At 45.8% G+C, this 16,730-nt stretch overlaps 2 protein-coding genes across 2 annotated transcripts; both read left to right on the top strand.

Moving 5' to 3' along the window:
• The first annotated feature begins 1,369 nt into the window (after positions 1-1,369).
• LOC123113878 (basic blue protein-like) lies at positions 1,370-1,995 on the top strand. The gene is made up of 2 exons (XM_044535202.1): positions 1,370-1,538; positions 1,796-1,995. The coding sequence occupies exons 1-2, from the start codon at positions 1,370-1,372 to the stop codon at positions 1,993-1,995; spliced, it is 369 nt and encodes a 122-aa protein (XP_044391137.1).
• Positions 1,996-5,786: 3,791 nt separating this feature from the next.
• LOC123115172 (SKP1-like protein 1) lies at positions 5,787-6,395 on the top strand. Its single transcript, XM_044536410.1, has one exon. It carries the CDS (start codon positions 5,787-5,789, stop codon positions 6,393-6,395), a length of 609 nt encoding a protein of 202 aa, XP_044392345.1.
• The last annotated feature ends 10,335 nt before the right edge of the window (positions 6,396-16,730 follow it).

Raw genomic sequence — 16,730 nt, 5'->3', positions numbered from 1 at the left:
GGCTCGATACCTCGAACGACACCGACGAGTATGATGATGGTGATGATGATAGCGACTTGGAGTAGTTTCTATCTAGTTGCGCCGTAGTTTATCTATGCTTTCGAACTATCTATCTAGTTGCACCGATGTAAAATACCTTTGTATCATTTTTTATTTATGCAATATATCTAGTTTTTGTTTATCTATGCTTCCGACTCTAAAAATAAAAAAAATATTATGTGCGCGCTGCATTTTTTACAAAAGTAAGGAATGTTGACCTATATGAGGATCGTATAGCGACTGTAGCTCTGCCACTTGTGAGGATGGTAACACACCTCCGAAAGTTTAAGAATATAGACCAAATCCCCCCCGCCCCCCAAAATGAATAAAGAGGGGTGCACCCGGAAAAGAAAAGAGAGATCAAAGATTTTCCCCAAGAAAAAAAGAATAAAGAGGGGAGCCAATCCAAGTAGTAAATCAATTTGTAAATACAATTTTAGCCAACCCAAAATTTACAAGAAACTTTAGTGTACTAAGAAGTAGCATTGCAAAATAATAAACTAAAGGAAAGAAATTATACGTTATTGATTTTTTTTTAGTTTAACTTTTTTAAATATAATGATAGCATAAGAAACAAGTGTATCCAAAAAGTATAACTACAAAAAAAATAAAGAAAAGAAAAGAAAAGCATGGATCATACGTTAGTTGTATTTGGACTAAAAAGGAAAATTGAAAAGGGTCATGACAGGATAAACGTTGCGCTGAAATAACAAATGCTGAGACACGGGAAAAAAGCGTGTGACCAGTCACACAGCCCAGCGAACAGAAAGAAAGAAAAGCCCATAAGCTCGCTCCCCCCTCGTTGATCGAATAATAAGCACCGGCACTTGTCTCAAAAAAAAAAAAAGCACCGGCACAACAAAAGGCAGCCCTAGATGCATAAATATCCAATGATAATGCTGGTGAATAAGATTTTGCTAAATATCAGTCGGCAGAGATTTAGCTGGTGTCTGATATAAATATCTTATAGTACGTACAACTAATGCATTAGGAAAAAAATATTCGTCAAATCTTGAAAGAAGAAAAATAAATGCATCCACGATCATTTCCATTAATACTAGATCCGAGTATACATGTTGGAGGATTTGGTAGTTTACCGATTAATGTTTCATATACTATCACATTTTTTGATTTTGCTCAAATAATTGAAAATCTTCCTTTAATAAATAAGACAAATCGACAATGTGATAGTAAGCCATCACTTGAGGAATCAAACGGAAGCCATCACTTGAGGAATCAAACGGAAGCCATCACTTGAGGAATCGACTAGTGTTCCAATTTGCTGTTCTTGTGATCTTCTGTAGTGTCAAGAAGTTGAGCAACACCCTCGATGGCACGGGGAACCATCGTAGCCACCATTCTGGTGCTGCTTCTGGCTATTTGCTGCACAACCACCCTCGTCCATGGCAAGGAGTGGATCGTCGGCGACGACAAGGGGTGGGCCATTGGTATCTCCGGCTGGGAGAATGGAAAGCGCTTCCAGTCTGGTGACGTGCTCGGTGAGAGCTCTAAATAGCAAGATATATTGTACTTTCTCCGTTCCTAAATATAAGTTTTTTTAGACATTTCAAATGAACTACAATATATGGATGTATGTAGACATATTTTAGAGTATAGATTCGCTCATTTTGTTTCGTATGTAGTCACTTGTTGTAATCTCTAGAAAGATTTATATTTAGGAACGGAGGGAGTACTATATAGATATATAGATATATTTTCTGATCTCTAATTTAATATTTAACTCATGCATGTGGAGTGTTCAAGTACGAACCAGCGATGCACAACCTGGTCCAAGTGGAAGAACGCGACTACAACTCGTGCTCAGTCGTCGGCCCGTCAAAGTTCTACGACTCTGGCAATGACCACATCCAACTCGCCGGCGGCAAAGCCTTCTTTCTCTGCAGCGTTATGCGTCATTGCGAGCAAGGCATGAAGATGGCCGTCACCGTCGAATAGATAGATATGGTTCCTCTCATGATAGTACATGCGTCCATTAGGTATCACGCATATGCGTGCCTTTTATGCTGCATGCTCTCATGGTGAATCGGTGATACTTCCTCCGTCTAGGTGTGTAAGTTATCTTATGAAAACCAAATAATCCCAAAACACTTAGGCGCGATGCATTAACTTCTATCTCGTTTCTTGTTTCTTGACATATGAACCAATAAAAGATGAGAGATGTGCATGCTTTTAATGACCTGAGACTATCAAACACAATATGCAGTGGTTAGTTCATAGCATGCAATACTATTAATTAGCAAATAGACATTAATGTCTCTCGTTTTTCCCTCCTCCTTGGTCACGGTGCACAGGCTAAGATGACTTACTCACCACCTAGACGGAGGGAGTAGAAGAAATAAGTTTGTCTCGGCAGTGTGCCTTCATCATGTTTTAATGACACAATGTTTTTTTTGAGCATTAGTACAAACACAAGCGCTCATATGCACGCGCATACACTCACCCCTATGAACGCACGCACGCACACCCTATCCTTATGAGCACATCCGAGAGACTGAGCCCGCATATCATCTTGAAATTTACGAAGTCACCGTAGGCGCCTCGTCGTCGACGGGAACGTCTCCTCCCACTGAAAGCGCATCGCCGGAAATCCTGAAATAAATTCAGAAATAATGCGAGCACCAGGATTTATACCCTGGTGGGTTAGGGATATCACTGTCCACCTAACCAACTCAACCATAGGTTGATTCGCTTTAATGACACAATGTTAAACCAACTTCTATTTGGAAAAGCTTAGTATACGACTACACGTTTCCACCATTAATTCTTCCAAAGCATCCTCCTAATGGAATACACGAGGTGTTTCCCGTAGTAGCATGCAAAATATGAACCGTCTATCCAAGTTAGAGCATCTCTAGTAGATACGCTGTAATCGGTCAAACCTCTAAATCTACAGTATAAATCCCGTAAAACGCACTGTATAGATCCTGTAAAACGGCTGACCCCTAAAAAATATTATAGGTCCCCATATATTATTCTCTACATACCTCAAATTTGTAGTTTTTGAGCCCTTTGGCAAGTCCCATGTATTAAAACTATAAACCGGTCAACGCCGGAGCAGGCGGAAGAGCTTGGCAGCGGACAGCCGGAGCGTCGTCAGAGCAGGTTGTGGAGCTCGGTGGCAGCCACCGTAGCGTCACCGGAGTAGGCGGACGGCCGGAGCGTCGGCGGAGCAGGCGGAGGAGCTTGGCAGCGGCTACCGGAGTGTTGCCGGAGTAAGCGGACGGCCGGAGCGTTGCTGGATTAGGTGGAGGAGCTCGACAGCGGCCGCCAGAGCATCGCTGGAGTAGGTGGACTGCAGGAACCTCTCTGTTCTTTTTGTGAGACAAAACTCATAGATTTTGCACAATAAGATTTTACGTGCAAATTTCAGAAGGAAAAAGAGATTTCCATGGCAGTGTAAAATAAAAAAAGGCATGGTCGAAATAACAATAAATTTACCATTGACAATGGAAAATATCATTTTCCATTAGAACAATCTTGGAATGTTGTATGAAACTTAAGTTTGCCCATGGCTAAAACATGAGAAAGTTTTCCATGGGTAATTTGCCGCTGTTATCTAATCTAATTAATATAATTGACACGGTCTAAATACTAAGACCGTGATGCTACATACAGTAAAATTACGATGGTCAAATTTGCCATGATAATAAAAAGAATTTTGCCATGATACATAAAGTAAATTTGCCATGATGTGTGAAACAAATTTTCCATGTTTCAAAAAGATAAATGGCCATGTTCTAAAATGTATTCACCATGGTCCACCAAGTACAAAGCCATAGTACAAAAAGTAAATTTGCTGTGGTCCAAATATATATAAAAAAATCATGGTAACAAAAATAAATTTCCATGGCCAAAATAAAATTTTGTCGTGATAAACAAAGAAACTTTCCATGGTTTGTGAAACTAATTTTCCATGTTCCACACTTTTCTACCACGGTAACATATATGACATGTTCCATTTTTTCTATGCACAATTTTTTTTACCATGGCAAATTATTAACCATGGTCCACCAAGTAAAAAAGCCATGCTACAAAAAATAAATTTGGCATGGTCCAAAATATAAAATTTTCCATTGTAACAAAAATAAATTTGGCATGGTCAAAACCGAAGTTCCGGTGACAAATCATCATGAGTGGATGATATGTCAAATACATGGAATTGGTTCATAATCCCGACTGAATTTTTTTACAAAACATGAGGGCAATCATTTGTCTACTACAATGGTAACTATGAAGTTAAAATATTAGCCATGGTCCAGAAACTAAATTTGCAATGTTTCAGAAAGCAAATTTGCCATGACCCATAAAGTAAAATTGCCATGGTTAAGTGAGAAAAAAAATCCTAAAGCTTGCCATGGGAGTGTTGCCAAAAAGATCTAAAATTGCCATGTATGGGAGACAAAAAATGTTATGAATTTGCCATGTGAAAATTTAGAAATACTTCTAAGTTTGCCACGGGTAGTAAAACATGATTATAATGATCTCCACACATGATTCTGCTTTTTTCTTCATATTTTGTCGTGAATTAGATTTTATATTTCTAAGTTTGGGGACATGACAACTTTGGGAATCTGTAATAAATACATGGATAATTTATGAGTTTTTTCTAGGGATTTAGTTCTCCGAAACACATGGTAAATTTAGTTCACAAGGCAGATTTAGGTGAGAAGGCAAATTTAGTTCTTTGAAAACACGCCAAATTAGGACATGTGTAAAAAATGGTTGGTTGATCGATTTATTGGTACCTGAAGAAGACACAAGCATAGCATAGCAGATAAAAAATGATTTAGTTCACCTGAAGAAGACACAAGCATAGCAGATAAAAAATTAGGGATTTAGTTCACCTGAAGAAGACACAAGCATAGCAGATAAAAAATGATTGGTTGACCGATTGATTACAGCAGCAGCGAAACTAAATAGAAACATGGCAAATTTAGTTGAAATAGCGAAATTCTGGTGAGATTGAAAATTTAGTTCTCTGAAACCATGGCAACTTTGGAATATCTGTAATGTACCCTGAAGAAGACACAACTTAAAACTGATTGGTTGACCTAAAATTGACTTATTAAAGCAGCAGCAAGCAAGCCAGCAACACTAAATTGACCTGAGACGGGAGCGAGAAGAGGCACTCACGGCCGACGAGGGACTCAAGCGTCTAGCCGAGCGAACGTGGTGCTCCTCCACACGCGGCGACGGAGCGGGCATCCAATTGCTAAGGGCCACCTGCTCGTCGCGCGTGTAGCAGTGCGGCCGCCTCATACGCTGGCGGCAGGGCCCGTCCCTGTTCCGTCCCCGGCCTGGAATCCTGTTGCGAGCCACTGGCCGCCTGACAGCGTGGCGGCGGGGCCGGCCGCCTCCGCGCGTGGCGGCAGGTGCCACGTGTCGGCTGGCGCGCCTGCCGCCACGGCAAGGGTGGTGTCTTTTGTCAACCTGACTCAAGGGTAGTCTTTTTTGTCATTTTAATCCGGCAGGTGGTCTCTTTTGATGAAAAATCTCCACGATGGCTTCAGATATGACGCGCGGCGACACTTGGCCGCGATCTTACTCGCCCTAGCGAAATGGAAACGGAAACTACTAGAGGTGGCCGGGCCCTACTCGAGTCGTCTCCTGCTGGCGAAGATGAATACGGAACGAGCACGACCCCGACTCGTCCCCGAGTCCACCCTTGGCACCGTCTCCCGGCCCCAATAAATATCCCCGGTTCCCCACCCTATATCCCAACACGTATGCAAAGAAGCTCATGTGTCTTTCGTTCGCTCTTCCGACGCCACGTCTTGTTGTTGCTAGGGTTTCGTTTCGCCTCCCAATCGTCCGGATCGATTGCGGCCGAGGAAGGCGAGAAGAAGATGATCACGCTCAAGAGCTCGGACGGTGAGGAATTTCAGATCGAGGAGGCGGTCGCCATGGAGTTGCAGACCATCCGCCACATGATCGAAGACGACTGCGCCGACAACGGCATCCCGCTCCCCAACGTCGACTCCAAGATCCTCTCCAAGGTCATCGAGTACTGCAAGAAGCACGTCCAGGCCAGCCCCAAACCGACCGAATCCGGCACCAGCTCCTCCACCTCTACTGCAGCCGCCGCCCCCGCCGAGGACCTCAAGAGCTTTGACGCCGAGTTCGTCAAGGTCGACCAGGCCACCCTCTTCGACCTCATCCTGGCTGCAAACTACCTCAACATCAAGGGATTGCTCGACCTCACTTGCCAGACTGTTGCAGACATGATCAAGGGAAAGACTCCGGAGGAGATCCGCAAGACTTTTAACATCAAGAATGACTTCACACCCGAGGAGAAGGCGGAGATCCGCAGGGAGAATCAGTGGGCTTTTGAGTAGAAAAATAGGAGCACCTAGCTAGTCACTGTTTCGTTGAATTACTGCTTACTATTTGTCTTTCTTTTTTAGACTTTGTATTATGCAAGAAGAAACCTATCGTGTACTTGTGAAACTGAATTGTTATTTGTCAAGTGGATGTTTTGATTGGTAACATCATCCTTAGCTGATTAATGCGTGTGATTTGAGATATTTTTGGCTATCTTGAAATAGCCTTGTTTTCGATTTTATATCTACAATTTGCTAAAGATCTGTCGACATGAATTTCATTTGGCTTCAAATCGATTTAGTGACCGTTGGATTGTTAACGCGCAGCAACATCATTTGTTCATCGTGCGGAGCGGGCGCGCGTTTTAGTTGACACTACGCCCACGAGCTGAAGTGGTGTTTTTCTGCGCTTTCTTTGTCTTTAGTGGTTGTTTGGATATCAATGATTATACTTGAGATTTCCAAAAACCAGTTTGTGAACGATTTTTAGGAAAACCAGTCTTGGTTAGTTTTTATGTTACAACAAGTATATACAATTCCTTGTTTGGCTCGGAAAAGACAAGGAAACGCAATTATACAGTCCATCCAATGGCAATTACTTTTTTCATTCACCCGTAAAAAAAAATTACTTTTTTCATGGCAACGAGAGATTGGTTGAGGTGATTTGGAGGAGTGATTTGGTCGTGGACATGTTGGTTTAGTTCGATTTTCTAGATACATGCTTGTTTCTCATCAGTAGTCCTTCGCTTTGGATCCCCTCGATGGATAATCATAGGAAAAAAGAGAGTAAATTTAAGAGCATCTCCAACAAGCTCTCAAAATGAGCTCCCGCGCTAAAAATTCGTTTTTTTAGGCGCCGAACAGCTCCAACAGATGTTGCAAAATATTGCGCAGGCTAAAAATTTTGAGCACGCGCTGAAAAACCCTATCGCGCACGCAACATATTTTAGGCTTTAGGTTGCGCGCGCTTCACAATTTGCACTGCGTGCTTTTTTGGGTGCGTGTTTGGGCGCCTGCTAAAGCAATGTTGGTCCTGACGCATTAAAAATACTACAGTGGCGCGCGCTATAACTTTTATTGGGCACGAAATTTTTGTGCGGCTGTTGAAGATGCTCTAAGTATTGATAAAAAAGGAACAATTAGCGCTTAGTTAGCTAAGAATTCATTGATTTTACAATCATGTCCATACACATTAAGAAAAAGTCATTGTGCTATCATTTAAGTGTTTGTTCACTGACTATGGTCGCATCATTCGGTCATAATACTTTTTAATGGCGGAACTAAACAAAACACGCTGTCTTCGCATGAACAAAAGAAAAAAAGGGCTCACCATGTTCTATCTATGTATTCCTCAAACACAAGAAAACAGAAGATGTAAGAGAATCTCCAAAGTGTACCCTTAAATCTTCACTATATGTCCGGACAGTAGTGTCCAGACCACTTTTGCCATTCAATGGAGATCTGTATATGTCTGCTTTGCAGTTTGGATGTACAGATTCCAGTATCCTTGAGACAAACGTGGAGACTTTGCCGGAGTCCGACATGCATTTGACCAATCACATGCATGATCCTCTATTCTCTCTCCTCCCAACCATATATGATGTTCACTCTCTTCTCTCTTTTCTCCCAATGAGACATCAAAATACAAATATGCCCTCATATGCGTGGTTCTGACCTACTTTTTCTCCTTCTAAACAGATACGTTGTAATTAGCATTGGATGGTTCCCTCCCACATCATGTCTACGGATCATGTCCAGACATAAAAACGAACATATACCAAAGATATTTGCGGATCAGCTTTGGAGATGCCCTAACCCAATAAGAAAAAAGGTTTGACGGACATATAACATGTACATCTTCTCGGAATAAAAAGAATGGTACATAGTGCAGAAAAAAGAAAAAAGAACTAGTATGTATTTATTTTTTGAACTAGTATGTATTTAATTTTTTACCTATTTAAATTTTATTGTTCATCCAGGATAACTGGAGCTCGGGATCACATACTCCACGTCCCAAGTGTGTGCAGTGTTCCCATATCCCTATGTAGGAGAATCAGCGGTTTTTGCTGTACAATGTGCTAGATAGATTGCCGGATGTGAACAAAATTTTTGGAATGTGGTGTTTTAGTTGTCCTCGGATCTTTGACGATTTTTTGCGTCAATGTGTATTTGAAGTAGTACTGTTTATAGTGCTTATATACAAGTGCGCCACCACCATCACATATCGTCCCAGTAAAATTGGAGGATTGCGCCCCGGCCTCTGTGTGAGCCTCTAGTTACAGTCTTACAGATCGGAAGAACTTAACGTCAGAATCGAGGCGTACGTCTAAATCATCTAAAAAAAAAATCGAGGCGCCAGATTACCGCATCCATTTTAATACCCTGCTTTCAAGGTTGCAATCAAAATCCACAGCTGAAAACCACTGTGACACCGAACAACATGCAACATTATATTCATCGAACACCAATATCAGAATAACCCGAATTTTAATAAACAGCAACAACTTGTCATCATCCCTTGATCCATCCAGGATTCAACACACACACGCACGCACGCACGCTGACTGAAAAGTTAAACCTAACCAGTAGCCATTGCATGGAGCCATGAACAGACAATCAGAGCCTAACCATAACCGAGAACTACTACTAAGTACCAACTAATTAGAGAGAAGTTGAACATAACCATTGCATGGATTTGGCACAACCAAACAGATAACAGAGCAAGCAGTCTGCACCCCGCATCCGTCAGGTCAGGGTCAGGCCGACGCCGCCGGGGCCTGGAAGAGACGCACGTAGCGTCCCCGGGCGTTGTAGGAATGCGCGCAGTTCCAAACCTTGACGATCTGAACGGGGACGACGCTGGAGGAGTCGTCAAACATGTAGCCGATCCGGAGCTCGCGCGGGATCTCTCGAGGGTGCCCGAGCTCAAGGACGACGCGGACCGTGGAGAGGTCGGGCGCCGTGAAGCAGGCCGGGTCGATCTCGCGCAGGAACCCGAAGCGCCGGCAGTTGTCCTCGATGTCCTCGGCGGTCCGCTGCTCGACCGGGTAGTCGTGCAGGGCGACGTGGGCCATGCAGTCGATCTCGGAGACGTCGGGGACGTTGGGGACGCTCTCGGTATCCCGCAGGAGCTTCACCGTGACGCCGTCGACCTCGAACGGCTGCCTGCGCATGGCCGCCTCCCGCTCGGCGGGCGTGCCGAAGCGGAGCGTGGCGTCGCCGTACCCGCAGCTTGGGAAGACCTCGAAGGTCTGCGGCAGGTCGGGGGCCAGGGCGCGGAAGACGCGGCGGATGAAGGGCGCCGTCTCCGTCCCCGGGCCCGGGGTGATGTACGCGTACGCGAAGCGCTTCGCGTAGAGCACCTCCTCCGGACTGCGGCGCAGCGTAACGTACGCGAGCTCCGGACGGGACCGGGGCGTCTGCGACGGCGGGACGGCCAGGCGGACGGCGGTGGCGGCCGGCAAGACATCGTACCCCTTGAAGATGTCGTAGAAGGCCGGGCGGTCGGTGGGAATCCGCAGCGCCGTCGCCCCTTCCGGGAGCAAGGGGACGGTGGTGCGGGCAGCCATCTCGTCTCCGGGAGCAGTAGAGCAGTGGAGCGAATGGGATGGGAGGAGGAGTGTTGCGAGGAAGAGCGTGGAGTGCCTGTCCGTCTTTAAGGTCCTCGGGGCATCGACCACAGACCACTAGAGTCTAGAGGAGGGAGAGGTTGGTGCTGGTGCAGTAATGGCAGCGTGAACCGGCGAGTTGGAAGGAAGGTGGCGTGCCTTGCGGGTTTTGGCGCGTGGGAAGTCAGGGTTGGCGTGATGCCATGCATCTCGCACGCACCTCGAGGCTCGAGCTCATGCTCAGGTTAAATCGAAGGCAGGCAGAGTTGGCGTGACAGGTCGTGCAGACAGGACACGTCACTCCTCCCCTAGAGATGGCCTATATTCAGCATTCAAAAATAACAGTTTTGCTAGAACTCATCTAGATGAGATATAATTTGATCTCATTCACCTTTTACAGTCATTGGATGTGATGCTATAAGATGCGTGTGTGCTGACGTGGATTGTATTTGTTCTTGTTTTCAAAGTGAATGAGACCAAATTATATCTCATCTAGATGAGTTATAGGTACTTCCTTCGAATAAATTAAAGGGCTTGTTAAATCTCGGCAAAGTCTCAATCATCTTGTACACCATTGGATCCCGGGTGGATAGTAAAATTCAACAAAAAAAAGTAAACAAATTCAAAAAAGTCTAATTTTTTGGCAAGAAACATTGATGGATAAAAATCTCACGTTGTAACTTTAGAGTGGAATCTTAGATTACATGTATATGACATTTTCACCGTAGTCGCCGGGCGTCATCTCCGTCCTTCTCTCCCTTCGTCACCGTCAGAGGACGCCATAGGGCTAAGCAAGATGGCCGACGGCGGTGGCGGGGATCCCCTCCCTGACTCGCGGTGGAAGAGGTGGGGCGGAATCTCCTTGCACGAGGAGGCGCGGACGCGATCTGGATCTTGGCGGCTTGCTCCGGCCGGTGGCCTTTGGCGACGGCGTTGTCATCTGGTGGCAGGCCGGTGGCGGCGGCGTGGAGAGGACGCCATGGAGGACCGGGCAGATCAGGCTGGGTGCATGCGGCAGTGGCCTCCAGTCATGGCCTGGCTGGGGTGGTCGCCTCGCTGCGCGGTGGCGGGTGCCTGGGCGGCGGCTGGTGAGGCCCAAGTCGTCCCCGGCTGCACAACGTGGAGTTACCCATGTCCAAGGCGGAGTTTCTCCGACGGTCCAATGGCTTTGGCCCCGGTTCCGTGTAGTACATAGACGGTGAAAAGCGTGCTCGGGATTCATCCTAGCAGCTCTTCCGGCATGGTGCGATGGGGTGGCAGCCCTCCCTCCATGATCTAGTGGTGGCGCCCTTCGGGAGTGGCTAAAGCGTCGGGATACACCGCGGTGACACTGTGGATGTGGATGATTGTCGGATTTGGGCAGACAGACCTGAGACTTTTCAGGTGGTTTTGCAGATGCACCGCTGTCGGTTGGAGTTTGTGCAGCAAATCCAGGTGAAGATCTTGTCTTCGGCAGTTCAGCGGTTGGCTGAAACCGGTGATGATGACACAACGGCGTCGTTTCCTTCTTGAAGGCATTATCGAGGTGAAGCTATGAAAGGATCGAGATGGACCTAGAGGGGGGGGGTGAATAGGTACAATTATAATTTTTAATTATTACTTAGCAATTTTAGGCACTAATGCGGAATATGATGGTGAACCTAACAATTGCAAGTGTAGTACTAAGTGCTAAGCAAGATAAGCAAGTAACACAAGTATGTAAGTAAGCAAGCACAATATGATATAAGAAAGTGCAAGAGACAAGTAACCACAAGTAGGAAGTTAGGGTTAGGAATAACCGCAACTTCAAGAGACGAGGATGTATGCCGATGTTCACTTCCTTGGAGGGAAGCTACGTCACCGTTTAGAGAGGTGGATGTTACCACGAAGGCACACCAATGCCACGAAGGCTCACCATGTTCTCTCTTTGAGACAACACCACGAAGGCGTTTCTCAACCACTAGTGGTAGACCTTGGGGTGGTCTCCAAACCCTCGCAAACTTTTCCGGGGGTAATCACAATGGTTGATTCCTCATCGGAGCACTCCTACCGCCAGGAGTCTCCAACCTCCAAGAGTAACAAGATGCACCACAAAAACAAAGGGGGAATCAACTTTCGCTTTGGTGAATGTGTAGATCGAGCACTTCTCCTTTACTTCTCAAAAGATCAAGAGCTTTGGTTGGCTAAGGAGGGAGATCTCCAAGAAATCAAGGTCTGAAAATGGAGGTGAGAGAAATGGAGTCGTCAACCCTTTCGTGAGGAAGAAGAAGACTATTTATAGGTGGGGATGGAATCTGGCCGTTGGAGGCAGATTTCCGTGTAGCCCGGAAGTTCCGGCGACGAACGGAAGTTCCGGCCAGGTTCCGGGATACACAGAGAGTTTGCACCACTCAGTTGTACACCGGAAGCTGCAGAAACAGGGGACAGAAGTTCTGGCGCCCGGAAGTTCCGGCCGCCCCGGAAGTTCCGGAGAGGTTTCGGGCTACACAGAGAGATTGCACGAAAAGTGCAGTTTTTCTGGGTACCCCGGAAGCTTCCCGGACCTTCCGGTCCCCGGAAGTTCCGGTCGTCCCAGAAGTTCCGGCCTGAACAGAAACATGACACTAAGATTTTCAGACCAATGTGAGAAGGTAAGTTGATTCCCTGGATGTTTTTATGATGCACCCTCGCTTAATAGTGCGGCTGCCCTAAGGACTCAAGAAATAAGAAAAGTTTATGGAACTTCTTCTTTTCTTGAGCACACCGCTTTTCCTTTTTCCAATAAGAGAGGGAATAACCATCCATGCTTCACTTTGACTTAATCAGGGCTGTTAACACTTAGAGCATGTGGTTAGAAACACAAATGAAGTTGTCACAGATGTCAAAAACAATTTAGTGCTATATTGCACTTTCAATCTCCCCCTTTTTGACATGGATGACAACAATGCTTGAGAGGATAAACTCATAAAGTATATACAATATTGAGCAATTTCAATGACAGGAAGGTACTCCCCCACAACCCATGCCTTATTTAAGATTGCATTTGAATGAAATGACATGGTTAAAGGATTCTCCCCCTATTATTGTGCGTACCCACACAAGAATGATATATCGACATAGAACGCTTTACTAACCTTTGTTCTCACAATAGGAGCAAATAGACTATGCAGCGTGAACCGACGAGTTGGAAGATGGCGTGCCTTGCGGGTTTTGGCGTGTGGGATGTCAGGGTTGGCGTGATGGCATGCATCTCGCAAGCACCTCGAGGCTCGAGCTCATGCTCAGGTTAAATCCAAGGCAGGCAAAGGCAGGGTTGGCATGATAGGTCGTGCAGATAGGACACGTCACTCCTCCCCTAGAGATGGCCTATATTCAGCATTCGAATAAATTAAGGGGCTTGTTAAATCTCGGCAAAGTCTCAATCATCTTGTACACCATTGGATCCCGGATGGATAGTAAAATTCAACAAAAAAAGTAAACAAATTCAAAAAAGTCTAGTTTTTTTGGCAAGAAACATTGATGGATAAAAATCTCACGTTGTAACTTTAGAGTGGAATCTTAGGTTACATGTATATGACATTTTCACTCCGCGGCGCTCCCACCCAGGGCGACTTGGGGCCTCCCCAAACCCTAGCCGTCGGGCGTCATCTCCGTCCTCCTTTCTCTCCGTCGCCGTCAGAGGACGCCATAGGGCTACGCAAGATGGCCGATGGCGGTGGCGGGGGATCCCCTCCCTGACTCGCCGTGGAGTAGGTGGGGCGGGATCTCCTTGCGCGAGGAGGCGCAGACGCGATTTGGATCTTGGCGGCGCGGCGGCTTGCTCCGGGCGGTGGCCTTGGGCGACGACGTTGTCATCTGGTGGCAGGCCGGTGGCGGCGGCGTGGGGAGGACACCGTGGAGGACCGAGCAGATCATGCTGGGTGCATGCGGCAGTGGCCTCCAGTCATGGCCTGGCTGGGGTGGTTGCGTCGCTGCGCGGTGGCGGGTGCCTGGGTGGCGAACGGTGAGGCCCAAGTCGTCCCCGACTGCACAACGTGGAGTTACCCATGTCCAAGGCGGAGTTTCTCCGACGGTCCAGTGGCTTTGACCCCGGTTCCGTATAGTACATAAATGGTGAAGAGCGTGCTCGGGATTCATCCTAGCAGCTCTTCTATCATGGTGCGATGGGGTGGCAGCCCCCCCTCCATGCTCCAGCGGTGGCGCCCTTCGGGAGTGGCTGAAGCGTCGGAATACACAGCGGTGGCTGTGTGGCTGTGGATGATCGTCGGATTTGGGCGGACAGACCCGAGACTTTTAAGATGGTTTTGCAAATGCACCGCTGTCGGTTGGAGTCTCGTGCGACAGATCCAGGTGAAGATCTTGTCTTCGGCAGTTCAGCGGCTGGCCGAAACCGGTGATGATGACACAATGGCGTTGTTTCCTTCTTGAACGCATTATCAAGGTGAAGCTACCAACTCCTTCCACTACCTCCGGGGGAAACCCAAGATCATTTGATCGGATGGCGGCGGCGCCCTTGTGTCATTCCCTCCTTGGGGGTGTCATTTTTGGAGGTGTACATTGGCTTGAGGGACCACTGGACGGTTCCATCAGTGGAGCAACGTTTCATGTGACCAATCGATGACGTGGAGTTTCAGCGGTGTGGCGCGGCAGGGTCTCGGCGATGGATGTGTGATGATGGACACACGTAGGGAGGAGGTATTGTCTTGCGCCATGGGGGCGCGACGGCAGGCCTGACAAGGTCGATGCGTCAGTACCGGCTCTAAAGATAGATCAGTGGAAGACGACAGCGATGACCTATGAAAGTGTGTCTGGCCGGTGTATGCCGACCCGGTATGTGGCTTCGTTGGGGCCTCCGTCTTTTGATGTTAGGCTTAGGTGAGAGGACTGTGTATTCAGCTTAGATCGTCTGCACCCCTTCATCAAGTGGATAGGAGTAGCGATAGATGTTGTTAAGATGGCTAACAGTGTCCTAAAAAAGGGGGTACTAACCTAGTCGGCCCGTATTCCTCGGACTGGGCCAGTGGGCCCTCATTCCTCTCAAGAGGGACTCCGGAAGCTGCACGCTGGAGGCAAGGTCAAGACTATATCTACCGAAGACTTGACGTGTACTCAAAGACCTCTCCTGCTGCCTCCACATCTAGATATCGACCTTGTAACCCTAGATACCCTACCTGGCATGTATATAAGCCGTACGGTTTAGTCCGTAGAGGGGACTTCAACACAATCACATTCATCTAGCCCCAGAGTGAGAACACATCTCACGATCTCGAGGTAGATCAACTCTGTACTCAATACATCTCCATTGATATAAACAAGAGCAGGATGTAGGGTTTTACCTCCATCAAGAGGGCCCGAACTTGGGTAAACATCGTCTCCCTTATTCATGTTACCATCTATCCGAGATCCATAGCTCGAGACCCCTTACCCCGAGGTCTACCGGTTTTCACACTGACAATGGCGGCTTCAGACATATTGATATATTATTTTGTAAGTTCTTCGTGAATAATTAATAAAATGGATGCACACATCGTCCAGATGTAGAAGCCGGGGGTCAACCTACTTTTCCAAAAAAAAGATTTTCACAAATAAAATAACAAACGCAATATAGCAAAACACGTGATATCTAAAATCTTAGGCTATTTGAGTTTCATATATCGGTAAACAATTCAGTCAGGGACACAGGGTACCATCATGTAGGCAATAATTTGACAGGAGCGGTTATTTTTTTGGTGACTTAGAAATAGTTATATATAAGTAACCATTTATAGCCGATTGATGAGGACCTTCATACCTTTTTGTATTTGTATGAATCTCAATGCTCTCAGATCATTCTTAGTGCCAAACTAAAACTAGTTATTTTTCAATCACCCAAGTAATAGCAAACTTGGAATTTATACTGCTACTTTAAATCATAAAAACAAATATCACCTGTAGGAGATGGAAAATTAGCAATAAAATCTTGGAGACCAAACAGACGAGCAATTCAACATATAGAATGCAAAAGTGTTAAATACTCTAGATACTAACACAATTTGTATAATTTTGGGATGACTATGCTATGAACTTCTATAATAAGTTCTAGAAAACATAGCGGTACAGTCATTGTATAATCCACATGTACATACTTGAAAAATGTAAGCACATAAAGGTGCTCTTTGTGCATATGTAGGATCAATTTGGGAATTCTTTGATCATATGTTTAATTAATGGGGGTTTTCTTATATAAAAATGTATTTGATTTAAAATATCTGTATAACTAACTATTTTTTGGCCCAACCTGCAATTGAATTCCTCATACGCAATTAAGTTACAATAATAGAAGTTTTCAAAACATAAATATTTATTTAAAATAACATATATAATCCAATTCAAGCCGCGCAAATGCGTGGGTAACACCGCTAGTTACTATATATCCCAACATGGAAGTAATGTATGATGTTGAAAGAAAGGACTTGGTACTAATTACTTGTCACGCCCAATATGCAACCCTATCCTAAAGGAACTCAAAGGTCCTACCAAGGATAGAAGCGCATATTAGAGACGCTTTTGCAAGGTGGATATCATTATATCGTACCATTACATAATATATGGGGATTCATACAAAGGGCATACAAATGCCACATGAATAAATCAAGCATCATCCATGAGAACAACATCCGACTACGGATGAAACACAAACAGAAACTCAAACGACATCCACCTTGCTAGCCCAGGCTGTCGACCAGGAACCTATCCCCTGAATGACGAAGCAGAAGATAAATTCAAAACAAGCAAGCATCGCTCT

Source organism: Triticum aestivum, chromosome 5B (genome assembly GCF_018294505.1).
Source record: "Triticum aestivum cultivar Chinese Spring chromosome 5B, IWGSC CS RefSeq v2.1, whole genome shotgun sequence".
Classification (NCBI taxonomy): domain Eukaryota; kingdom Viridiplantae; phylum Streptophyta; class Magnoliopsida; order Poales; family Poaceae; genus Triticum; species Triticum aestivum.
Note: the sequence above shows the minus strand (reverse complement) of the source record. Positions and strands in the feature narration are given on the sequence as shown.

Excerpts from the sequence above, each read along its gene's own strand:
- LOC123113878 (XM_044535202.1), top strand. The coding sequence starts at position 1,370 with ATGGCACGGGGAACCATCGTAGCCACCATTCTGGTGCTGCTTCTGGCT. Across the intron at positions 1,539-1,795 it reads CCAGTCTGGTGACGTGCTCG|TGTTCAAGTACGAACCAGCG; the intron begins GTGAGAGCTCTA and ends ATGCATGTGGAG.
- LOC123115172 (XM_044536410.1), top strand. The coding sequence starts at position 5,787 with ATGCAAAGAAGCTCATGTGTCTTTCGTTCGCTCTTCCGACGCCACGTC.